We start from the raw sequence: 27,213 nt of genomic DNA on the forward strand, positions 1-27,213 counted from the left end.
CAGACGTACTGTATAAGAGCTAAATTTTTTTTTTGCTGAACTTTTATAAAGTTTGATCACTATTTTGATCACTTTGTATAAACATTTTTTTAGCTGTTAATTTTCGGTTTTTTTATTACATTTTTGTTATCTTTTTTAATTTTCTCAAAAAGAAATAGTTTATTTCATTTCTAAAGTAAAATAATTCAGTGCATTTTAAAGATTACATCCTAAGCTTTAAAAAGGCAATTATAAAACTGTAATAGAACTGTTCAAACTTGAGTAATACCGTCTTAAAATGGTGGTAATTCTCAAAATTACAATTTTTGAGACGTCGTATCATTTGAATTAAATTTTTGAGATTTTTTTGAACAAAACATCATTTAGTAAGATGATTGAAAGGTAAGTTGTGCAAAATTGAGAGTTTTATAAGAAAAATTGTATGAGTTACACATTTTTAAATCATTTTTAAACAAAATTCATGTAAGGCTCACTTTCCGCCCACACCGTACTTATGTCCATAAATTTTATGTCTTTCTATTATAACAATAAGAAAGCTAAATTATTCCTCTTTCATGATCAATTTGTAAAATTTTATTTGATCAATTAGTTAAAGAATTACATTAAAATAACTCAACCGTGCACTTCGCCGTACGTTAGTTTACAGTGCGCCAATGTTTGTGAGAAGGGTGACTTCAGCGTTATAAATAAAAAAATATAGAAGATACAGATTTAATTTTAGAAAATTCTTCATATAAGGTTTTTTTTTTGTAAAGTTTGTTGAATTTTTCAGTGGTCAAGTCAGTTTTTTTCTAGAATTTATATCTTCGGAGTTACTTAAAAAACATCTATTTTCGTACCTAGTTCATTTGTTTAATATAAAATGAAGCACCAATTTCTCGAGTAGAACTTTTTGATATGTTGTTTATTAAACATTTCTTAATGAAATTACAAAAAGTTCTATCTTGTTTGATTTTTTCCGAAGTGAAAATCTATATGCACTCCCCTATAAGTATTTTGGAAAAATTTAAACGCAGATTGAAATATTACATTATTACTGAGGATCGAAGGTCCCTGAATACTTCTATATTGTTTATTTTAATTAGTTACAGGTTTATCAGTTACAGGTGTAAAAAGAAGAGAAAATTTATTGTAATTTTTAATTTCAAATATCTCATTCAAAAGAAACTTTTTGTTTATTCTATAGACCAGGGCGCATCTGTAAAAATATTAGTACATTTGGACGTTGAGAGGTGACTCAAATTTTTTTGCAGAAATTGCTTGAAAATAAATCAAATAGTAATATTTGAGTTATCCTCCCTCTCAAAAAGATCTGGAACATTGTTTAAATAATCAAAATGTCAAAAAATTAAGGAAAAATTCGATTTTTTCCTTCGTTTTTTGATTATAACTTTAAAAGTGTTCATTTTCGAGAAAAGTTTTGCTGACATAAAAGTTGCGTAATTAAATTTCCTACAATATAGAATGAGTTAAGAATTTCAAAAATAGTCACCCTTGTTGCAAAATAGCAACATACAGCGAAAAAAACATACAAAAACAAGTATTTGCATTTTACGTTTTTCAACCATTTATGCTACACTTAGGACCTTCATATTTCACTCAGAAAAACTTTATGATACAGTAGAACAATACTAAAAATTTAATTAAGATCAGTTCAATAGATTTTGCAAAATAAATGTTGCAATCCAGCTTTCACAAAAAAAAATTCATTTTTTCAAAATGTTACAGGACTGAAAATAAAGCAGATAGCACGTTGAAATTTTTTTTGCTTATAGAACATTACTGTACCTTTCATTTGCAATTTTGGAAAATTAAAATCAATTAACTACCACGGCGTCAGGAATTTTTTAAAATAAACATTAATTATTGGTGCTACGCGCAGGACAGCGGATAGTTTGCTCTTATTGGGCATTCCAATGACCTTTGATAATGATTGATACATTTTAATTTTTATTACGTTTCCATATAAATAAATAAATTTGTTTATTGCAAAATAAAAACACATACTCTATCCTTTGAAATAACACATTTTTTAGCAAAAACTTTATTGTTCATATATTTTAACTTAGAGAATAAAAGTTTATTATTTTTAAACATATTATGCAATTGTTTAAACAATATTTCACAAACAATAATAAAATTAGTTTGATTTTTGTGGAATTAAAATGTTAAAATACAACAAAATATAGAGTAAGAAAATAATATATTAGATAAAGATTGGAAGAAATTTTGGTGGAAATCAACTTGTGTGAAACGAACACCGCTGTCCTGCGCGTAGCACCAAAAATTAATGTTTATTTAAAAAATTTCCTGACGCCGTGGTAATTAATTGATTTAAATTTTGCAAATTGAAAATGAAAGGCACAGTACACTTCTATAAGCAAACAAAAATTCAACTTGCTATCTGCTTTATTTTCAGTCCTGTAACATTTTGAAAAAATGATTTTTTTTTTGCGAAAGCTGGATTGCAAAATTTATTTTGCAAAATCTATCGAATCGATCTTAATTAAATTTACAGTATTGTTTTACTGTATCATAAGGTTTTTCTGGGTGAAATATTAAGGTCCTAAGTATAGCATAAATGGTTGAAAAACGTTAAATGCGAATACTTGTTTTTGTATGGTTTTTTCGCAATTATGGCTATTTTGCAACAAGGGTGACTATTTTTTAAATTTTTTACTAATTCTGTATTATAGGAAATTTAGTTACGCAACTTTTATGTGAGTAAAACTTTTCTCGAAAATGAATACTTTTAAAGTTATAATCAAAAAACGAAAAAAAAAATAGAATTTTTCCTTCATTTTTTGACATTTTTATTATTTAAACAATGTTCCGGACCTTTTTGAGGGGGAGGATAACTCAAATATTATTATTTGATTTATTTTCAAGCAATTTCTGCCAAAAGATTTGAGTCACCTCTCAACGTCCATCTCAAAACAGATGCGCCCTGGACTACTAAGGAACTTTCGGCCCTCGGTAATAATGCAATCTCACATTCTGCGTTTAAATTTTTCAAAAACATGTATTAGTGTTTTCAGGATTCGAAAGAAAGGAATGTCTGTGGTGATATTTTCCAAATCGAACATTCGCTATCTTTGTCATACATTGCACTCAGTCGAACATAATATGCTGGCAAGGCTACTAAATATTTATAAGGCTTCAGGAATATTTTGAGTTGTTTATTAAATAATATTGATACTGCATTAGATAAATAATTGATTTTAGACGTGAAATTAATAAAAATTTATTTATTGTTTTTATTTATGGAAGATTCACGCACATAATACACCAGGGTATATTCTGTGATCCAAGTATTTTGTTGATTAAGATGTCCAAAATTTATGTAAGCTTTCCATAGTAACAGTATATTATTAAAATCACTTTATCACTTTTTCTCGTTTGTCGATTATTAGTTTTTATTGTATAGTATATAAATTATTGTAATCACTGAATATACAGGGTGTAACGAAAATACAGGTCATAAATTAAATCACATATTATGGGACCAAAAATAGTTCGAATAAACCTAACTTACTTTAGTACAAATATGCACATAAAAAAAGTTACAGCTCTTTGAAGTTATAAAATGAAAATCAATTTTTTTGAATATATCGAAAACTATTAGAGAGTTGAAAATTTACATGTGGCATTCTTATAGCAGGAACATCTTAAAAAAGAATTATGGTGAAATTTGTGCACCCTATAAAAATTGTATAGGGGTTTTGTTCCCTTAAACCCCCCCAAACTTTTGTGTACGTTCCAATTAAATTATTATTGTGATACTATTAGTTAAATTCAATATTTTTAAAACTTTTTTGTCCCTTATTATTTTTTCGATAAGGCAGTTTTTATCGAGTTACGGTTTCTTTTTTAATATGTTACCATAAAAATTTTATGGGGGTTTTGTTCTTTTAAACACCCCAAATGTTTGTGTACGTTCCAATTAAACTATTACTGCGGTACCATTAGTTAAACACATTGTTTTTAAAACTTTTTTGCCTCTTTGTATTTTTTCGATAAGGCACCTTTTATCGAGATGTGGTTTCTTTTTTAATATGGTTCAAAATATACCTAAAAATGTTAATCATAAATAAATGTTCATATTATTACTAAGTCTCCATAATCGTACTTAGCTATATACAAATATGTGGTGGATTTGACAATTATTCAAAATATCTCGATAAAAGCTGATTTTTCGAAAAAGTACGAAGAGGCAAAAAAGTTTTTAAAACATTGTGTTTAACTAATGGTACTACAATAATAATTAAATTGGAACGTACACAAAAGTTTGGGGGGTCTAAAGAACTAAACCCCCATAAAAATTTTATGGGGTGTCCAAATTTCACTATATTTTTTTCTTAAGATACTACTACCATAAGAATACCATATGCCTATTTACAATAAAAGATCTCTAATAGTTTTCGATATATTGGAAAAAATCGATTATCATTTTATAAATTCAAAGGGCTGTAACTCCTTTTATATACAATCGAATTATTTTTGGTTCCAGAATATGTGATTAAATTTATGACCTGTATTTTTGTTACACTCTGTATAGTCCGTAAAAAAATAATTCTAATAATTAAATAATTAATAATTTAAGCGATTATACAAGCAACGGTTATCCAAGGACATTCAAAAACTGAACGAAATAGGAATATCTATGTTGCTAATGACAATGTTATTTTCAACGAATGATTACATCTTCTGCAGCTTCCATACCAGTGAGAATTTTATTACACATAGTTTGCCGTGTAAAGAAATAAAAGAAGCACTTTTCGGGAAAAACTCATCACAATAATTTGTTAAAAGATGTATTTAGAAAAAACTTTTTTTTTGTTTTTTTTATTGTCTAGCGGCAAAAGTAAACATGTTATGCTCAAAATAAAATTGGCCATTTTTTTTGGTAAAAAGAAACTCTACATAATTAGCATCCCAAATGAAATTAATCATTAGCTATTCACAAGTTACTTTAATTATGTATTTTTAATATATGATCTATCTAACTTTCACTGATTCAAAGTACTTACTTTCGACAGAGCTGTAGTTGAAACGGGTTGAACGAGTCACTAATCACGAGTGTATGAAAATTTTGAACAGCCATATCTTAACCGATTTTTGTCTAACAGAAAAATAGAAAATCCGAAATATTCAGAAAAGCAAAACCTACATTTTTTTATTCTTTGAAATTTTCGGTACTTATCACTAATAATTTTTAAGTTAGGTGGATTTTTTTTCCAAATTAAAAATTTTTTAGTTTAAAACCAAATTGTTTAAAAAGTAAACACTTTAAATCGATGAATCATATGAACAATACATAACTAAAGTAACTTGTGAAGCGGTAACGATTAGTTTCATTTGAAAAGCTAATTCAGGGGAGATTTTCACGATTTTTTTTACGAAAAAAAAATGGACCAACGTTATTTTGAGCGTAACTTGCTTAATTCTGATGCTAAAATTTCTACCAAAAAAAAGCTTTTTTAAACACTTTAAGAAGGTTGTAATGAGTTTTCCCCCAAAATGTTTGATTACTTGCTTATTTCACGTTAACATATTCGATTTGGAAGTATTTGCGAAAACCGTCTAAAAACGTGTTTTTTTGGTTGACAAATGAAAATATTCACTCACATATAACTCGAAAAGTATTAACAATAAAAAAACTCTTTTTAAGTAGAACAAAAGTTGCTTAGACTTATTCAGATTGATATTTCGGACTTATTGTGAACGATTATTTTTTATCTCTGAGAAGGGGTGAAACTCACCCCCAAGGCAAAAGCAATCATTGGTACAATATCACTTTTTTTCTTTAAGATGTTAGCTATGTGCACAGCTATTTGTATGCCTTTCACGTCAATTATGAGTCATGTTAATCTAAGCAGTTCTTTAAAATTTATAGCAAAAACCGTGAGTAAATGGACTATAGATAAATTAATACTTTAGAAAAACTCTACAGTATCTATTTCTAAATAGGAATTCTCGTATTTAATTCACAAGTCACATTAATTAGTCTATATAGTGTTGATGCAGCCCATAATTTTGTTGTTTTTTTGATGCGATTATAATCTATAAATTTAATGTTAAGATAGCCAATCATTACTAAATAATATCATCCATCAGATGATCCTTACCTTCGCAATGTCCTTATATTTACCAACAAATAAACAAGGTTAAGCGACTAATCTTTTCTAAAATTTATATATCATCTTTTTTTAATATATTCACTTATAAAAAAAAATCCTTAAATTCGGTAACCCTGAGTCAAGGTTGCATCTTATGGTTTGACTAAGTTACCGTTATTTTGAATATTTTATTAATTATATTAAAGTGATGTGGGTCAATATATTCATTATTTGTTTACTTTGCACCTACAATTTATTTTCAAGAAAATTTGTTAACTCATGTTAATATTACCTGTCTAATAAATTACTTTTTAAGGATTATGCAAGATGATATTTTTTATTATATACTAATTTAATACAAAATATTTAAACGATTTCGCCTTCCTGAAATAATAACTTTTAACAATGTAAAACAAATTTTATTGCCTTATTTTTGCTATATTTTACATTTTATTGGATAAAAATACGTTATACCAAATACACCAGTTAATAGGGAAAACATTCATCGATTTTACGTAAAAATGTTAAGCAGGGTTTTGAAGGTTTTAAACGATAGATGAGGGATAAATGATGATAATTCCGTGAAGACGTACAGCTAATATTTCTTCTTCTTTTTTCTAAACAGTTACAAAAAATGAAAAACTCAGTTTTTTGACTATAAATCGTTTCTTGTACATTTTAGAGAAAAATGTTTCAAATAAATATTGTAGATCTTAAAAAGTTCTTTAACTTGGTGGGACAAGTATTAAAATATATAAAGAATTGACCGAGATAATTGTAAAAAACTCTTATTTTTGCACTAATTTATAAATGTTAATAACTGTATTTTTTGCACAACGATATTTAATTTAACTACTTTAGAATATGCCAATTAAAGGGTTATTTCAGTGTGCTAAATTTCAACCAGATTGACCAAATAGTTTATGAGTTATTCAATTTGTTTATCCCAGAGAGCAATTGTTTAAACAACTGTTCTTGCCCTAACAGTGACTCTAGAGATATTTTACAAATCCCAATCGGTTATTTGAGACTTTAATTTTAAGATGTATTGAAAATGTTTTAAGATTTTATCAAAATTGCTATTAAAAAAACCGTCTGAAAAAGACCCTACTTTTTAGGTTATAAACAATTGGAATAACTTTGACAGTTTTTATGATACACGCTTGTATGTAGGTTCACTGAAAAGCTGGTGAAAAAATATACTTTAAAATTGTAAAAAGAATTTTATGTGACCAATATAAATCAAGTTAGAATTTTTTTTCAATAAATCATATTTCCATTGTTTATAAACATTAAGAGCTGAAAATTGAATGAGTTGTTTAAGAAAATCTATGTTTTATGATCCACTTCATATATTGCATATGCGGTGAAAAAATAAAACGTCATGACTACTCCTGACCCGTTAAACTGATGGTATTCGTGAAACACCGCCAACGAATGTGAAGGTGAGAATAGCTTCGTTTTATTTTTTAGAATGGAATCCCAATTTAAAACAATTTACAATTAATTCAACTTTTATGTGCAGAGCTCAACAAATCTGGGTACCGAACTAAAGTAGCAGATGAAGATGCAGACGTATTAATAGTGCAGAGATCTCTTTACGAACATACATATGAACCTGACAAGATCGTTGTAATAATTTGTAATGATACCGATATAATCATCATTTTGACGCAACTCTCTGTTCCGGACAATTACATATATTTTGAAAGAAAAAAAAAGCGAAAAAGGACAATCTATCTATCTATTATAGTTGTAATAAGTTTAAACAATCTCATATAAGAAAATACGTTGGGTTCTTCTTATATAGTTTTACTGGGTGTGATACAGCTTTTTAGATCTGATAAATATTTTTATGACGAGAATGCTAACAAGGAGGACATCATGAAAAACGGATATATCATTGTTGCTTTGTATTCTGCTGCAATTGATGTTACATATAAAAAAACACAATAACATATTGGAATTAAATGAGTTACGATTTTTACAATTTGTACGAAATACAGGGAAAAAAATTTGCGTTTATCATCAATTACAACACTGGTTAGGTAAAAAACTGGATGCTACCCATACCCAATATGGATAGAAAAAGACTGATATGGATTTTGAACCCATTTACACCTTATATTGTTTGACTCCTTAAGTGATATTAAAACAAATAGCATGTAAATGTTTAACGGGTTGCAAAAGTACAAGATGTGGCTGTAAAAAATATGGTATAAACTGTACGGATCTTTGTACACACTGTGCAGAGTGTGCAGTGGAAGAACAGGAGAAAAAATGTTGCAATCGCGCTGCAGTGGTTCTTGACGATGTCGAGTCAGACTTTGTAGACGATGAACTAACTGTAACTTGCCGAGAAGTTTAGAAGTTGTAGCTGTTCACTAGAATAATCAAATTAAAATTCATAAACAATGTTTTATTTTTTATTTTTATACTTATTACATGCCTACCTAGACAAATATTAATAGCTTCTTTCAATTAAATCATAATAAAACAAAAATTAATTTTTTAAAAACTATTAAGGACTTTTATATACTTTTTATTATTGCAATTAAAATAAATAAATATTGTATTGTACTAATTTATAATTATTTTATACTTATATAAAAAATATACTTTGTTTAATAAAATTTAAAGAATTTTTACGAAATACTTGTAAGATTCAATAACTTTTATAGTATAATTGAATCAATTGATTTTCACGGGATTTTCCCATTTTCCCGGAAGTTGAAATTTGCACAGTTTTTATTATTTTTTTGAGCTAACCCAGTTAAAAAAAGAAGGTTGCGCGAGCTATGGAAGGTGATAATTTATTGCAGTTTTTTTTTCGAAAAAAGGAAGTGAAGCTCGAACAGTTCCCACCTTCACTTTCGTTGGTGGTGTTTCGCGAGTACCGTCAGTTAACGATACCGTTATAATAATAAGTTTTTTTATTATTTCACTGCCTATGCAATCTATACACTGGATCATAAAATATAGATTCCCATAAATACAATATGTTCAATTTTCAGCTCTTAATGTTTATAAACAAGGCAAAATTGATTTATTAAAAAAATAATAACTTGATTCATATTAGTCATATACAATTATTTTTTCTATTTTAATATGTATTATTTCATCAGATTTTCAGTGAGCCTACATGCAAACGTGTGACATAAAAACTGTCAAAGTTATTCTAATTGATTATAACCTAAAAAGTAGGGCCTTTTTCAAACGGTTTTTTTAATAACAATTTTAATAAAATGTTAAATTTCTTTAATAAATCTTAAAAATAGAGTCTCGAATAACTGATTGCGATTTGCTAAATATCTCTAGAGTCACTGTTAGGGCAAGAACAGTTGTATAAACAATTGCTCTCTTGGATAAACAAATTGAATAACTTATAAACTATTTGGTCGATCTGGTTTAAATTTGGCACACTTAAATAGCCCATTAAATAGCATAATTTAAAGTAGTTAAATTATATATCATTATGCAAAAAGTAAAGTTATCAATATTTATAAATTAGTGCAAAAATGAGGGTTTTTTGCAATTATCTCGGTCAATTGTTTATATATTTTAATATGTGTCCCACCAAATTAAAGAACTTTTTAAGGTCTACAATATTTCTTTGAAACATTTTTCTCTAAAATGAACAAAAAACGTTTTATCGTCAAAAAACTGAGTTTTTCATTCTTTGTAACTGTTTAAAAAAAAGAAGAAGAAAAATTAGCTGTACATCTTCACGGAATTATCATCAGTTATCACTCCTCTACCGTTTAGCACCTTCAAAACCCTGCTTAACATTTTTTCATGTTTTTTTACCTATTAACTGGGGTAAAAGTCACTGCAGGTAGCAGGGTAGGAAAGTATGCTAAATTTGCAGTTAGTCGAGCGTTTTGAGGACCTATTGGGTTGTGAAGAGTAGGTCCTAAAACCAAAAAAAGTTAAGTAAAGTTTTCCATATTAGTGGGGACTTTGGATTTTTTAATTTTAATTTAATTCCTCCTTTAATTTAATTTTTCATTTCCAGCAATCGTTTTTTCCGATTAGAGCACCATCTATCCATAATTCGAAAAAATATCTCGAATAAAAGTTGCTTATATTTACGTAAAGAATCCAAATCGGCTATAAAAATTGGGAGCTCCTATTTAATATTTTAAAGTAACCCCCACCCGACTTCGGTGGGGCGTCGTGTTAGATGCCATTCGATAGATTTTTCAAAAATCTGGAATACGTGTATTTTGCAATTTTTCGATCTGATGTTCATTTCGCGAAATATCGCAGATATCGTATTTTAAATTTAAATTTACCCCCCCCCCTCTCTATGAGGGGCCGTGTTTGGTTTTATTCGATAGAATTTTGAAAAATATTGAAAACGTATTTTTTAGTTTTTCGATCTGACATTCAGTCCGCAAAATATTCGCTTTTTTTTTGTGAAACTTTGTGACTCACGACTCACCCATTTCCTTACGCCCCGCTCAAATCGTCAGATTTTTTAAATATACACTCTTTTCCATGTACTTTACGTACCATATCTTAATCTGACGATTTTGAATTTTTTTAAGGATAGATATTTTTTTTTCGGAACCCCCTTAACGAACTCCCCTGTATAAAGAGCTAATATATGGCAAAGGTACATTTACAGGGCACAAAGTTTCTCCCCATGTGATAATCTGACGTGCTCTAGTAACTGCAAAAATCCCCATCTGGGCTCCCCTACTATTATAAACACATCAAAATAATCTAGGGGCAAAACATAGTATGAAATCCGAATAGGAGGTCGAAATGTACCCATCTACTTGCCGGATGAAACATTTTCTTCTTAAATTTCATACATAGACAAACACGACCAGCATGGGTTTCCTATCAAAATCGTGTCATAGCTATCCTTAAGGGGGCCGTAGGGGTTGAAATCAACATTTTTAGCAAATTTTTGTGAATTTTTTTTTTGGAATTATGAGAGAATAATTTTATTTTTAATTTAAATAAGCATATTATGAAGTATTTATTATATGAACAGAAGTATATGAACAGCTATTCTCATTTTCTTTTGTAAATTACTCTGCGATTCAAAAAGATATTTCGGTGTGCATCATTTTACGATTTGACAGACAAAAAAAAAGAATGTGTGTGTACTTTGTACGCACGTAAGAAGTTATACTTCTATTATATAATTTCAACGAAATAAATATAATTAACAGTTATAATACAAAAAATTAACAATAATTACCAAAAATTAACCAAAACTTAACAATGCCAAATATTAAAAAAAAAAAAGAAAAAATATGAATCTTCCGGGATTTGAACCCGCAATCTCGCGGTTTCTCGATCTCGGGTCCAATGCTCTACCAACCAGGCCATCAAGGCGCATGTTACTGACGTTTCAGATATACAGAATTACACATCACGGTGACAAGTGAAATATAAAAATAGATGTTTTATTATTTTACGCCCAAGGAAGAAAAATACAAAGACACAAAATTATAATAAATAATACATTTACTAAAAAACACTAATATATTATTTTAATGGCGTATTTGCGCTGATACATAATTTGAAAAATTAGCAACTGAACGTCATACTGTCTGTGTGCAAATGCGCGCAGATTTATGAAAAATTTTACTCTCAATCGCGCCTAAAGAAGTATAACTTCAAAAAGAAATTGAAAATAAAAGTTGACAATACTTTAAACGCTTTTTCCTCAACACTGCTTTTTTCAAAGGCTGTAGACATTGTAACTCAAAAACTACTTGACCCACCCACCTGGAGTTTTGTAAACATTTTACTTCGATATTCCTTGAAGTAACGCTGTCGAGATATTTTTTGTTTTATGCTTATTTTTTATTTAACAATAATAAATATGTTGATTTTCGCCCTTTTTTGTGCAAAAAATTTCGTTTTGATTTCTGAGTGATACCAAAAAGTCAAAAATCGTTATAACAAAAAAAATTCGACAGAGTTATCTCGATAAACATATAACCTAATAAAATCTTTTTGAATTTTTTGTTTGCCATGATCCAAATCAAATCCATTTTTTTTTTCAAGGTGTCTTTAAAAACCGTATTTTACTGAACAAAAATCAGTTGTTCATGTTAACTTCACTAAGAAGAAAATCGATAATCTTTTAATTATCAGTAGTAATTGCACAAGAGCTCTAAAATTATTGAATTTTTCCCGAGTGAAATTATGTCAAAGTGTCACGAGGGCAAAAATTATATATTAATTTTAGAGATCGAGTGCAATTTTTTGCGATTATTTCATGAATAAAACTGTTCAAAACCAAAATTTTATTGTAATTTATTTATGTAAGTACAAATTAGTACAATTAAACACACAGTTGTTATAAATATTTCACGGTTGAAAGTCATCACTTTTATAATTTTTAAAACATTAATTGTCATTAATGTCACTGAATGTAGTTTTTCATAGCAGCGAAGGGCATCTGACGTAATATACTTGACGACGGGAAATTATCAAAAATTATCGATTTAATTTAGATTTCTGTAGCTTTCTATTGGTCAGAATCTCCTATGAATGAAATAATCGGGTATAATATCACAAGAGAGTGAGAATAAATTGACAATAATGCGACAGTTTTTCGAAAATTTATTGCCCAACGACAACAAATTTGAGTAAAAATGAAGCATTATTTTCTTATTTATTCTTACTGTCGTGTGATAACGTGTCATCCAAAATTATTGTCACCATAGGTGGCTCTGAACGACAGAAATAGCTATACAGTTCATGTCTATTCTTAATTCAGATCATACTTTCCAGTTTATGTCAACTTTGCAGTGTACGTCAACTTAACAAAAAAAGTTAGGTTATGTAGAGATGTTGATGGTGGACATTATACAACATCTTGTTTGATTTTATTTATTATTGTTACTTATAATTTTGTTAATTCTTTTTATTTTTGATTAAAGTTCTGTGTTAAAGGTTTTGACTGATTTTTTATGTTTTATAATGTTAATCAAAATTAATTGATAAACCAATGATATAAATTCAAATTAAATCAAGACATACGTAATTTTTTGCACGGCTAACTTTGATCCCAATAATTCTTGATCGCTCGTTATTAGTAAGATAATTTTTTAATACGTACATTATGGATATTTTCTTGAATGTGACAGTTGTCAAAACTAGGAAATTGGTTGCCATTAAACAGAAACAATCTACTTAAAAAAATTCTATCGGTAATTTTCTACAGTAGATAATTCTCAGTATAATTTTAATCTGATTGGACAGAATTAAACACGTGATCAAATATCTTACTATACGATTGAAAGTTAAAATCGTTAAAAAATAATCACCTTAATTTTCATTTCTATTGGTCAGAATCTCCATGAATGAAATATTCTTAAACAACAACATTGCTCCTAATAAGAAAACAGCAAAATACCTGAGTTTAAAATCCACTAACCTTTTTCCATAAATTTGGTCAAGTTTTTCACAAATTCTCCCCTTTTCCTTATTTGTCTGTCACACACTTACATTCGTAACAATATAATTAATATTTTTTGCACACTTTTCCTCGCCACAGTTACATTGGAAAAATTTAAGTAAATGTCCGGAAAACGGTCAACATCGTTTTTTTAAATTGTTCCTAAAAAGCACAGCAGAAACACGGTTCCAAAAAGTACCTTCAAATTAAATTTTTGAGTTAATTGGTCGAAAAAAAAAATGATTTTAGAGATTAGGCAATATCATGAAAAAAACATACCCTCGATTCGAATCTCGTGTACCTAAATACCTAAAGTTTTTAAAGCTTTCATTTCCTGTTTGCTGATGTTCTGTTTAATTTGATTAGACTTTTCCAATTCAAGTTTACATAGTACCCTATATTGTTCTTTTTCATGAGTTGCTAGACACTGGGATATTTTCTCCACTGAGCTGATTATGTCTAATTTTGGAATAGATGGATGAGTAACAGCATAGTTTAAACCTTTTGATATTTTGTATTTTGACAACGGCACCCGATTTGGGCGTCGAAACGTTAATAAAATTATTTTTTTCATTTTAATTGTGGCTTATTTCCCATATAAATAATTAATCCTAAATACCTACATATTAAATCTGAATGAAGGTATAGTGCGATATACCAGCAGTGGTATTTCCCACTCTAATTATTACAGATTAATAGAGCTTTATTTATGTATTGAAAACATGTCCTACAATTTTAAGTATTAGTTTAAAATACGTAGATCTGACCAAACATTTATATTAATTATTAAATTACCTTTTGAAATTTAATAAAATTTTTCCGTTTTTTTTTTTAATTAGGCACTCTCAAACTAAAATAGATATGGAAAATATGCAGCAATATGAAAATATAGTATTTTTTTAAAATGTCTTTTTTTTAATTTTTTATACAACAAAAACTAATTGAGATGTTGACGTTTCAAGTTTGCATAAAATGTGATAAGTTCGTTTTTTGAAACCTTTAAATCGCATCCTTTAAAAATCAAAGATTTCAACAAAGCTTAAATCAAATTTTTCAAATTCTTAAATATTGTATCCTTTACAATTTTCTATCAAATAAGCTTCGGATAAGTCAAATCTCCTTATAATTAAAGAAGTTATAGTAAGAGAACCATTTACTTTTTTTCTCTAATTTTTTCTTCTATTCCAAGTATTTCGAAGCAGCAAAATACTCACAAACAGTAAACGGTGACAGAACGAAAGGAGACAAAGAAGACCCAACAATTATAGTGGTATAAATCTACTGAACACCGCACTTAAGCCAACCACAAAAGTTCTAACCAACAAAATCAATAAACTAACAACTTTATCAGATGAAAAACAAGGATTCAGATCCGGAAGATCCTGCGTAGACGCCGTATTTCTACTGAGACAAATCAAAGAGAAGACCATCGAGTACAATAAACCAGCATATCTATGTTTTATAGACCTGACGAAGGCTTTCGATCGCATCCAAGTCGGAGACGTCTAACACTTACTGTATAGAAGAAACATACCAATCAATATTATACAAACCATCGAAAACATCTACTTCCATAATCGAATAGAGGCAAATATAAATGGAAAAATAACACAGTTTATACCAGTACACAGCGGAGTCAGACAAAGTGACTCGTTATGCCCACTTCTCTTTAATATAATAATGGACGAAATAATAGAAGCAGTACGTAAAGGTAATGGTTACAGAATGGGGAACAAATAAATCCAAATATTATGTTATGCAGACGAAGCCGACGCCGCATTAATCGCTGAGACAGAAGAGGATCTCCAAAGATTAACAAACATCTTCAATACAACAGCCAAGAAATACAATATGATAATATCAACAGAAAAAAAAAACAAATTTATGACAACATCTAAACACCCACTACGATGTAAAATCGAAATTAATGGGAAAATAATAAAGCAGGACGCAAGGTTTAGATGCTTGGGAATAGATATAACCAGTTACGGAGATGTTGAAGAGGAAGTACGACAACAAAGTTTAAAAGCAAGTAAAGCGGCGGGATCTCTTAATGACACAATCTGGAAGAACAAACACCTAAGATAAGTCACAAAAGCAAGAATCTATAAAGCAGCAATTAGAAGTATTTTGACGTACACGGCGGAGACAAGACCTGACACATCTAAAACGAGATCACTACTAGAAACAACAGAGGTGAAAATCCTTCGACGAATATCAGGGAAAAGTCTGTTAGATAGGAAGAGAAGCGAAAACTTAAGAAGATTATGCAATGTAGAAGTCATTAATGGATGGGTGACAAAACGGAAACAGGAGTCGAACGAACACATTAGTAGAATGGCAGAGGATAGGATTGTACGAATAGCACGAGATAAGTCACTAAATAAACGAAGAAGTATTGGCAGACCAAGAAAAAGATGGTGCGATAATTTGAAAAATTTAGGAGGCTAATATTGAAGAAGAAACAGGCTTTAAAGCCTACATACAAGAATGAAGAAGAAGAAGACACTGAACAATTTTAGCGGGGGTGTGATATATTATAACACTTTTACTTTTACCTTTATAGATACTTAATTGGTTTTAATAAAAATAGACAAGTTATACATTTTTTTTAAATACAAATTTTGAAATTTTTTTAAATAAATAAATTTAAATTTTTTTCTACAGTAATTTTTAAAGTTTGTAAAGATTCTTAAGGTTGAAACAATGAATTATTTGAGAAATAATATTAACAATAATGAGGAAATTTTAAATTATTGTACTTATATTACAACATTGTTTAATTTGAAATTAAAGGAAATATTTTTTATACAATATTGAATACTCTATAATGGGTAATTTGTAAGTGTTGAATAAAAAATGCATTAAGTCACAAAATAGTTATTTATGAAACAGTTCGTGAAGTATGGTTTTTGCGAAAGCACGCGATGTTTAGAGCACGAGCGACAACAGAGCGAGTGTTATATTTTATCGCGTAAGTTCGCAAAAAGTACTTCACGCACAGTTTCATACAATATTTTATCTATGATGAACAAATAAAAAACTGTAACTCTTCGTCACTGGAATTTATTTCTATTTTACAATTTTTACAACTTTGACATTTAAAAATTCTAACTTCTTTCAAACCACAAAACTGTCAAAACTTTTGTCGTAATTTATTGCTCATTATGTCATCACCATGACAACGCGAAAGTTAAGGATATTTGATTATATGAAAGGTAGTCAAAAACAGTGCGAAAAAGTAAGTCCCATTTAAAATACATTGTTACTTCACGCACACTTTAAACACTTCACGCACTGACATAGAGAAAATAAATAAATTTAATCTACCATAAGTAGACCAATAAAAAGTATGAAGCTTCGAAAAAGCTTTTCTTGATAAACTTCAGTATCGGAATATCGGATTAACTTCATTTCCATTAACTGTAAAAATTACACTAATAGATAATTTTCGTTGCAAATTTTGTCTTCAAGGGTAGTTTTTAAGGGTTGCAAAATAATTAATGTTCCTATATGATAAACAAATCTTGATTAACATTCCTAAACATTACTAGATAATTATTAAACTTGCAGTTTTTAATTTTAGCTAAAAAGTGTAGTGTTTACGCCTTAAAAATAAAAAGTCCACATTTTGATCATCTAATATTTGTAGAGGAAGGTACAGATAAGATTTCTTGCAAAATTTTATCCAAATCAGTGGGGTTTTTTAGAATTCTTAAGTTTTACAATATTTTACAGTGGGCGAAAATACTAGTTTAACACATTCGCGGTCATGACTGCATATGAAGTCATTTACTCCATAAGATTACGTGTATAAAATGACAGCGTGTCCGCGAATGTGTTAAAGATACATCGTTATAATGCACAATGAACGAGTAATGCGGTAGTAAGGTACAATAATTTTGACTAAAGTATGGAGCTCAACATTTAAATTTCGATTGGTTGCAAATAGTTCAGAGAAGTAAGGGAAAAAATATCCTGTTGATGATACAACCCCCTCCAGGCTGAAATCAAGTTTTTTGAGTAGTATGGACATCTATATTAATAACCTATATTATGTTTCCTGCAGCCGATTTTGATGATATACATAGTTATAAACACATGAAGATAAAAAAACGGCAAATTTTCGCTTTTTTCGTCTATTAACAAAAAGTTAAGCATTTTAAACAAATTTGAGAGTAAGAAACTCATAAATCGTATAAAATCGGAATATGTCTATCCTTATTGGTTGCTTAGAAAATTGCAAAATAAATCATAAATTTTGAGTTTTTATAAATATTCATAACTTATATAAAAAAATTAACTTACGATCTTCTTATTACACGAAATGCTGAGACTTCTGGTGCTTAAATTATACACTAAATTTCAAAGCAATTGGTCAAATAGCTTAAAAGTTATTGAATTTGTTTTTCCCAAATTAATTTTTTTTTTGCAACACTATAAGTCAGAAAATGATGAAGTTACAGTGATACATTTGATAGTTTATGAAAGAAGAAGATTTATACTAGATATTAATTTAATTAAAAAAAAAAAAATACAAAAAATAATTCTAAATATTGCAAAACTATTTTGAAAGAACTTTTGAATTAACCCGGGAGTAGTCGCGCTCACTTCTGTAACGTCGATAGTCGCGTGTGAGATTCTATCTCAAAATACGAATTTAAAACAAATTTTTATTTTGTACTATTTTTATCTACTTTTTATACTGAAAATATATATTTCTAACAATTTTATTAAAAAACCTGTGTTAACGGCCACCTGCCTACATCGGCCACCTGTCCTAACGGCCAGTTTAAAAATTTCCCAACCAATTATATGTAGACTACAAAAACTGGCAATAGCAGCCACCTTTCTATATCGGCCAATAGTTCTTTCATTTTTAGTGGCCGTTACTGACAAATTTTACTGTACAGTAAAACCTGTGTTAACGGTCACCTGCCAACATCGGCCACCCGTCCTAACGGCCAGTTTAAAAATTTCCCAAACCAATTATATGTAGACTACAAAAAGTGGCAATAGCAGCCACCTTTCCATATCGGCCAATAGTTCTTTCATTTTTAGTGGCCGTTACTGACAGGTTTTACTGTATTGCGAAAAAGGATGAAATGTGAGATTCTATCTAACGGTGCGACTACTCGCGGGTTAAAGCTAATTGGTTCTCCCCAAAGCCATAAATTCCAAAAAAAGAAGAAGAAGAAAAAAAAATTCCTACGCATTACTACACTTTCGAGTTATCGCGAAAAAGGATAAAAATTGAGATTCTATCTCACCGCGCGACTACTCGCGGGTTAAAAAAGGTGGGCGAACTTCGTCTCTAATTGTCCTAGGACAATTGTTTTTCCTTCTAAAGGTGTATAAAAATTTAGTCTTTCTGAATATGAAAAAATAATTTTTCTACGGGTAATGGTTAAAAAGTTATTCTAATTGTTTATAAGTAAGCAAAAAACCGATACGTTTTTGCAAAATAATTTTACACTGTTTAAAATTATTTTTGTCATTTTCATTTAATCAAGTTTATATTATAAATGTTTTTCTTTCATAAATTGTCCGAAGTATTACTGTAACCACATAATTTTCTGACTTATAGTGTTGCAAAAAAAAATTAATTTGGGATAAACAAATTAAATAACTTTTAAACTATTTGACCAATTGCTTTGAAATTTAAAATATAATTTAAGCACAAGAAGTCTCAGCATTCCGTGTAATGAGAAGGCTAACTTATTTTTTACCAAATTATAAACATTTATAAAATCTCAAAATTTATGATTTATTTTGCAATTTTCTAAGCAACAAATAAGGATAGAGATATTCAGCGAACGCCGTATTGAAGTTTTTTTATATGATTTATGAATTTCTTATTGTCAAATTTGTTTAGAATGCTTTACTTTTTAGTAATATAAGAAAAAAGCGAAAATTTACCGTTTTTTGATCTTCATTTGTTTATAACTATGAATATCATCAAAACCGGCTGCAGGAAACATAATACAGTGTGTCCACGGTTGGGGTGCCCAAGAGGAAAAACCTTTTTTATTTTCAATTTTAGCGAAAAATGTCATTCTTGATAAAAAGTTTTTCTTGTTCTAAAACCCCATAAAACGAAGTAAAATTCAAGTTTTTTAAATCATGGTTAATTTTGTGGCCGATTTTATGTAAATCCCTATAAACATTTGCACTAAGTTCGAAATTGTAACAATAATGACTTTGGAGAACAACCTTTTCACTTCTTTGGATTATGAAACCAGGCTTTGTCGTTCTCCTCAAAACATCAAATTATTTAATAATTAAATATTTATTAATCCAATGATCTTAACAATAAAATTAATCACAAGATAAATTGTTTTTTGAACGCTTAATATTGTCGAAAAAAAAATGACAATTAGCAAATTATTTATCGGAGTTGACAGTTACTAAGCTACATTGTGGCTTGGCAACACTATATTATTGTTAGGATTTTGAACTTAGTGCAAAAATTTATAGGGATTTACATAAAATTGACTACAAAATTAAGCACGATTTGTAAAACTTGAATTTTATTTCGTTTTATGGGGTTTTAGAACAAGAAAACCTTTTTATCAAGAATGAAATTTTTCGCTAAAATTAAAAATAAAAAAGTTTTTCCTCTTGGGCACCCCAATCGTGGACACACTGTATTATAGGTTAAATACAGATTTCCATATTTCTCAAAAAATTTAGTTTCGGTCTGGAGGGGGATGTGTCACGAGAAAAATCTTATCTCTCTGGACTAAAAAGGGGATTCGTAGAGCTAAAAAATGTTCCTTAATTATTTGGAAGAACTAAAAATTTGCTAAAAATGCGCTAAAAAACTAGATAAAGTTTTGTGATGTAATAAAATCTGGAAATCCAGTTTTATACATCTGAAAAAATATTCCAATATTACCATGAATTTTTACGAAGCCTCAATGGAAAATGTTGTATATAATGGAAAACATAATAATGAATAACTGAAATAATTTTACTCAAAAAAACCTTAAATTCCACTAACCTTTTTCCATGCATTTGGTCAAGTTTTTCACACAAAGTCTCCCCTTTTCCTCATTGGTTTTTCCCACACTTACATTAGTAACAGTATAATCAATATTTTTTTGCACATTTTTCCGCGCCACAGTTACATTGGAAATATTTAAAAAAATGTCCGGAAAACGGTCAACATCATTTTCCAAATTGTTCGTTAGTAGAAAGCACAGCGTTAACACCGTTCCAAAGAGTACCTTCATTTTAATTTTTCGTTTTTATTTCTCGAAAAAAAAAATAGTACTAATTTAGCGATTAGGCAATATCATGGTAAAAGCATACCGTCGAGTCGAATCTCGTGTAACATATTATGAATGAAGGTATAGTGCGATAGTACAGCAGTGGTACTTCCCACTCTAGTTATTACGGGGTACTACTAATCGGTACTACCTCTGCTTTTAAACGCGTACTTATGATTTTGCAAGACTATGATAACTTGGAAATTTTTGTTGACGCTCGTCTATCGATGCATATTATGTACTGTCTGGTAGCAAAACCGTTAGACTAGAAGACAAAAATTATTTTGCAAAAATGTGGAGTGGGTAGGAACAACTTTTAAAATTTTTAATATTGATTGACAATGACCTAATATGTAAAATTTTATGCACCATATATTATCTACATTTTAAGGAGTTTTGGTGTTGTAAATTATTGTATATTATATTATCTGTAACGAAATCTACTAATATTTAACCCATTAGCGCCCAGCCTTACTATATAGTAACGTAAAACACATGATTTTTAAAAATTCTGCGGTATGCCCATGGAACTAGTCAGCCACATATTTTGAAAACTCTCGTTTCTAGTAATACTTCAGGCACCAAAAGGTAACGGATTCGTATTTTTATTTTAGTCCTCATAGTCTTCTTTCAACTGTCGAGAGATAATCATATCGCACACCTAGATCTAAAGAGAGTTAAATCAAAAAGCACTTTTTTCAAAAAACACGAAAAACTCTTTTCGGTGTCCATGTGCACTTCGGGAGTGTTTTGTTTTTATGGTTTTGCTTTATTTATACACCAGAATATTATGGTAAAGTACTTTAAAGTTTAATACACGTTTAAGGCTAAAAATCGACATTTTTGAATTATTTCCCTTTTGCTTATTAATATATTTATATTTGATATACTAACTTAAGTTAAGCCTGTGTTGGTGAATTCAGTTTGTAGTTGCCTCTCTTTTGAAGAGGCATTGTTCATTTAGTTAGAACGAAGTGACTTTTTGGTTGGATGATGATTATTGTTTTCTTCTTAAATCGGCTTGAATAATACCTAATTCTGTTTTCTTCGAATATGATTTTTTTATCGCTTTATTGCCCAAATCAAGAGTTTATTTGAAAAATGCTTTGCATATTTGTATTTTGGATGCATTAATCTCGAAGTAAAAGGGATTGTTGAGAGCTCTAAAGTTGTGTGTACTTAAGTACCCATATTTAGACTTTATTTGTTGCGAGTGGCGTACTAAGAATTCTTTTTGCTTTCCAAGATCACCGAGTGTCCATTATTCATCAAAGTCCTGTTGTCTTGACATCTTGTCCACTTTATCTTTGCATTTTAGGCGACATTTGTCTCCACAGGGTGGTCCAACCATTGTTGCTAGAATTAGTGTTTTAGATTTTGACAGGAGTTTATCTATCTCAATATCAGTAGCAGTTTCAGGAACCATAACACCTTCTGGGGCAACTTTGTCACTATCATCTTCGGTATCCGATACACTGGAGCTGCTGCTGCTGGATCAAGTTACCGATGATGATGAAGGTACGACCTTAGCTGGGTGAGCATTTTTGTTTAACAATTGCAAATTAGGATCTTTATCTTAGTTGTCAATATCACTTTCATCGCTCCAAAGAAGTGAAATATAATAGTCCGGGGCTGCTGTTAAGATGTGCTAGGGATAGATGTATTAACCGGTGTCAAAACAGCATGAGTTTCTTTGGATGGAACTTTATCACTTGATGACATCTTCAAGTTATCTTTCACGGTTGCATGTTGACTAGAAGTTTTAGGAGTAATATTTTATTTATACTGTTCTTCTACCATACTTACTAACAATCGCCGGAGATTCATTGTTTTCCTGAAATATACAATGTTTATTTTACTAACTTACAGAGTCATGTGCTACAAATCAATTTAGAAAGCCCACAAAAAACCTTTTTAATCTTTTTGGCTATGTTGTAAAGATAAATTTGTCAGAAACCATCTAAACGGATCCAACTTGAAAAATTGGCAGTAAAAGAGGAACCAATATTGTTAATGGTAAGATCAACGTTAAACTGTACTACGACCTACAAACTCGAATCGTCAATAACGAAATAAGTTTAATTTTGATAAGATTTTACAGAAAAAAATTAAGTATCAAATATGACTCAGCAAAACAGACACAACTACAATATCGAAAATGTTTCAAGAGTAGGGTACCAACTAAAAATAAAAATAAAATATGTACTTACCTTGCCAGCGATACAGGTTTAACTCAAATTGTTGTATCCTTGTAATTAGCACTAACCATTTAAAAGGTGACAACTCAAAATAATACTGGTTCAAATTTCAACTAAACAGGTACAACTCAAAATAACTACATACTTTTTACGGAGGACACTTGCACTTCGCTTGTAATTCTGATTGTATCTAGCATTGTTCCCATTTATGAGCGGTGGGATCTGGCTCGCTCGTTCAACAAAAGAGACTCTAGGTGCCATCTAGCGTTGAATTTTGCACATATTTTTAAATCTCTTTTATTGATCGATAGGTATCCGTACAGGGAATTAAATGGTGAGCTCAATTTCACATATTTTTGACTTAACTCTCTTTAGATCTAGGTGTGCGATATGACAGTGTGATTTAAGTTTATCGAAAAAGATGGACGTCTATTTTTCGTAAGCAATTTTTGATGTCTGCTAGTAACTATATTTGCATATTACAAAAAACAAGTTTATTTTACCCCAACTTATTATAAATTGTTGTATTTTATCAACAATTAAATGTAGCGAATTTGGTAGGAATAGTCAAAGTACGCCGTTACCATATTAGCCTAATAAAATAAAAAAAAGTCAAAATGTAAATTAGTACAGGTTAAAACAAATTTTATATCAAAGTTTAGGCGGGTAAAAAAGATATTTTCAAGAAAGTATCCAAATCATACAAGGGGATCATTGTTTAAATAATTAAAAAGTGGTCATTTTTGCAAAAAAAAAATACTTTTTTAACTGCTGAGGTCAATCACTTATTACTGAAGGTCTATGGGATTTTTTTCTACAAAGTTTAAGGGTAAATCTTTCAGATAAGACTTACCAAATTAAATTTCACCCCCTATTTATTTAAATAATTGTATATAAAACTTTAAAAACAAATTTGCAAAAAATTATTTTAAGCGTTTTAAATAAGCACTATAAAATATCTTATTTTACAGACTAAGTTGCGCTATGTTATCAGTATTAAGTAAAAAAGAAATGGTCAAAAAATATTTGATATTTTTTGAGATATTGAATTTGTTTATTAAATGTTACTTTATTTTCAATTGCAAAAATGCGGTTGTTACCAAAGAAATATTCACTTGCTTAAGATCTCATTATTTTTATTTTTATGTATGTTTTCGATAAATGTATTGGTAAATTCAAATTTCAATTAAACTCCCCCCTAAAATGGCATTTGAAAATTATTCAAATTTGTTTATAATTTATTTTTTTAATAACGTCGCGGGGATTAAGTATTTTGAAGTGCCGTTTCAATAATTGGGTTCCTGGGAATTTTTTACTAATTATCAAAATTTTTTTGTCGTTTTTTCTTCTTCTTTTTTTTCTTGGAGTTATATTACTATGGGCCCTTTTAGGGTTAAATTTTATTAAGAATGCTGAATCTCTGAGTTGTAGATTCTAGACCTCAAAATATTAAGATTGGTCAAAAATCACTTAAATAAAATGTGGCTACTTACTGAGTTACAGGGTGTTTTATTTAAAAATTTAAAAATTATTTTTACCAAGTACTTTAAAACTATTTGACGTATTCTTATCATACTTGGCAGATAGTGTGGCTATTATACACCCTACTAAATTGTGATTAGTAAACATTTCTAGGTAGTGCCAGAGCCGTACGACAGGGGATGGTGAATGATTGACCCTTCCCAAATTCTACTCCACTGAGTGAATTACTATTTTAGCGAAATTTTTCGATTCTCACATACTTTGTATGTAGATAACTTTATTGGTATCGATAAAGTCATCAGTTTAAGAGATATTGGAAGTTTAAAATGAATGAATGAATGAATCAAAATAACTATGCCGTTTCATTTTTAACGTCCAATATCTCGAAAACTATTGACTTAATCGTTACCAGTAAAGAGTATATTATTTACATAGAAAGTAGAAAATCGAAAAATTTCGCTAAAATAGTAATTCCCTCAGTGGCGTAGAATTTGGGAAGGGTCAACCATCAACTATCCCCCCTTGTACGCCTCTGGCACTAGCTAGAAACGTTTACTAATCACAATTTAGTAGGGTGTATAATAGCCACACTATCTACCAAGTATGATAAGGATACGTCAAATAGTTTTAAAGTACTTGGTAAAAATAATTTTTAAATTTTTAAATAAAACACCCTGTAACTCAGTAAGTAGCCACATTTTATTTAAGAGATTTTAGTTAAATCTTAATATTTTTAGGTCTAGAATCTATAACTTAGAGATTCGACATTCTTAATGAAACTTAACCCTAAAAGGGCCCGCAGTAATATAACTCCAAGAAAAAAAAAAAAGAACAGGGAAAAAAGAAAAAAAAATTTGTTAATTAGTGAAAAATTCCCAGGAATCCAATTATCGAAACGGCATTTCAAAATATTTAGTCCCCGCGACGTTATTAAAAAAACAAATTATAAACAAATTTTAATAATTTTCAAATGCCATTTTAGGGGGAAGTTTAATTGAAATTTGAATTTATCAATACATTTATCGAAAACATACATAAAAATAAAAATAATGAGATTTATTACAGGTGAATATTTCTTTGGCTACAACCGCGTTTTTGCAATTGAAAATATAGTAACATTTATTAAACAGATTCAATATCTCAAAAAATATTATATGTTTTTGGACCAATTTTTTTTCTGGTTAATACTGATAACATAGCGCAACTTCTTCTGTAAAATAAGATATTTTATAGTGCTAATTTAAAATGCTAAAAATTATTTTTTGCAAATTTGTTTTTAAAGTTTTATACATAATTATTTAAATAAATAGGGGGTCAAATTTAATTTAGTAAGTCTTGTGTGAAAGATTTAGCCTTCAACTTTGCAGAAGACAATCCTATATACGTTCATTAGTAATTGGATGACCTCAGCAGTTAAAAAAGTAATTTTTTTGCAAAAATGACCCCTTTTTAATTATTTAAACACTGATCCCCTTGTATGATTTGAATACTTTCTTGAAAATATCTTTTGTACCCTCCCCAACTTTAATGTAAAATTTGTTTCAACCTGTACGAATTTACATTTTGATTTACATGTAGTGTAATTTTATTTTACTAGACTATATGGTGGCGGTGGGCGCTTACGGAGTCATAATCTTATTTTTTTTCAGTCGTAAATTTTCGTAGAGCAGAAGCGATAGTGTTACCGGTGCGATGGAAAGATAACTCTGTTGTTACAATGGCATCTACGAGTTGTGGTGGTTCAGCATTGGGCACGGTAAAAAGATTTTCTCATGAAGAAAAACGCCACATTCAAGTGAGTCGGCCTCACTGTATTGCTAAATACAATAAAATTACGGGGGTACCGACTTGATGGATCAAGGTGCTTCAACCTACCGAGTAGCAATTCGCAGTAAAAAATGGTACTAGCCAATTGTAACATGGTTGTTGGATGTTGCAGTCCTTAATTGTTGCAAGTTGCAGTATATAATTTGGAAGTTGCAGTATATAAAGAAAATAAAAAAGATATATCCTTTCTATCGTTTAGGAGAGAATTGGCCTAAGTTCTTCTCGCAAGATATGGAAGTCCTCCCTTACATACAGGAAGACCAAGTCTACATAGACAGAACTCGCCAGATCTTCGTCTTGATCGCTTCGACCATTTGTTACATCAAGCAATAGAAGGCGATGTGCTGGTGACGGATGTACAACATCTGGACGAACAATGTTTAAAAAATGCAACGTTGGTTTGTGTGTTAATTGTTTTATAGGATACCACACCAGACGATGAAAATATTATCAAATAAATATTTTAAAAAAAATTAAAAATTTTGATTTCAACGATCCTAAAAATTCCTTAAGCGCCCAGCGTTTACCATAAGGTAACACCAAATAGTTTTTTTAAAAAAAGTCATCAAACCGAAAAACTTGTTTTTTTGGATTAAATTATTAAAATTTTCATCTAATTAACCCTAAAATAAAGATTTAAAAAAAAATTGGGCGCTAATAGGTTAATGGTTAATGACACAAAGTCTATAACCTGACGAGAGAACGGAGACTTGGAAGAAAATAAAAGAACACATTTTAAACACGGCAAAAAATCGACAGATAATAAAGCAATACAAGTAAAAAAGAGTGGTATGATGAGGACTTCGAAACAGTATCCGGAGAAGAAAATCAAGCCAGAAATAAATGGCTGAAGACAGTTAAAAGCAGATTTAAAGACTATAGGGAGA

At 29.4% G+C, this 27,213-nt stretch overlaps 1 protein-coding gene across 1 annotated transcript in view; it reads right to left on the reverse strand.

Moving 5' to 3' along the window:
• Positions 1–21,041, reverse strand: part of LOC114327201 (O-acyltransferase like protein) — a 308,829-nt gene extending 287,788 nt beyond the window's left edge. Inside the window, exon 1 of the mRNA XM_028275735.2 lies at positions 20,552–21,041. Coding sequence (XP_028131536.1) covers positions 20,552–20,783 — 232 coding nt within the window. The 5' untranslated portion in view covers positions 20,784–21,041. The remainder of the gene's footprint in view (positions 1–20,551) is intronic.
• Between the last annotated feature and the right edge of the window lie 6,172 nt (positions 21,042–27,213).

This window comes from Diabrotica virgifera, chromosome 9 (genome assembly GCF_917563875.1).
Source record: "Diabrotica virgifera virgifera chromosome 9, PGI_DIABVI_V3a".
NCBI classification, from domain to species: Eukaryota; Metazoa; Arthropoda; class Insecta; order Coleoptera; family Chrysomelidae; genus Diabrotica; species Diabrotica virgifera.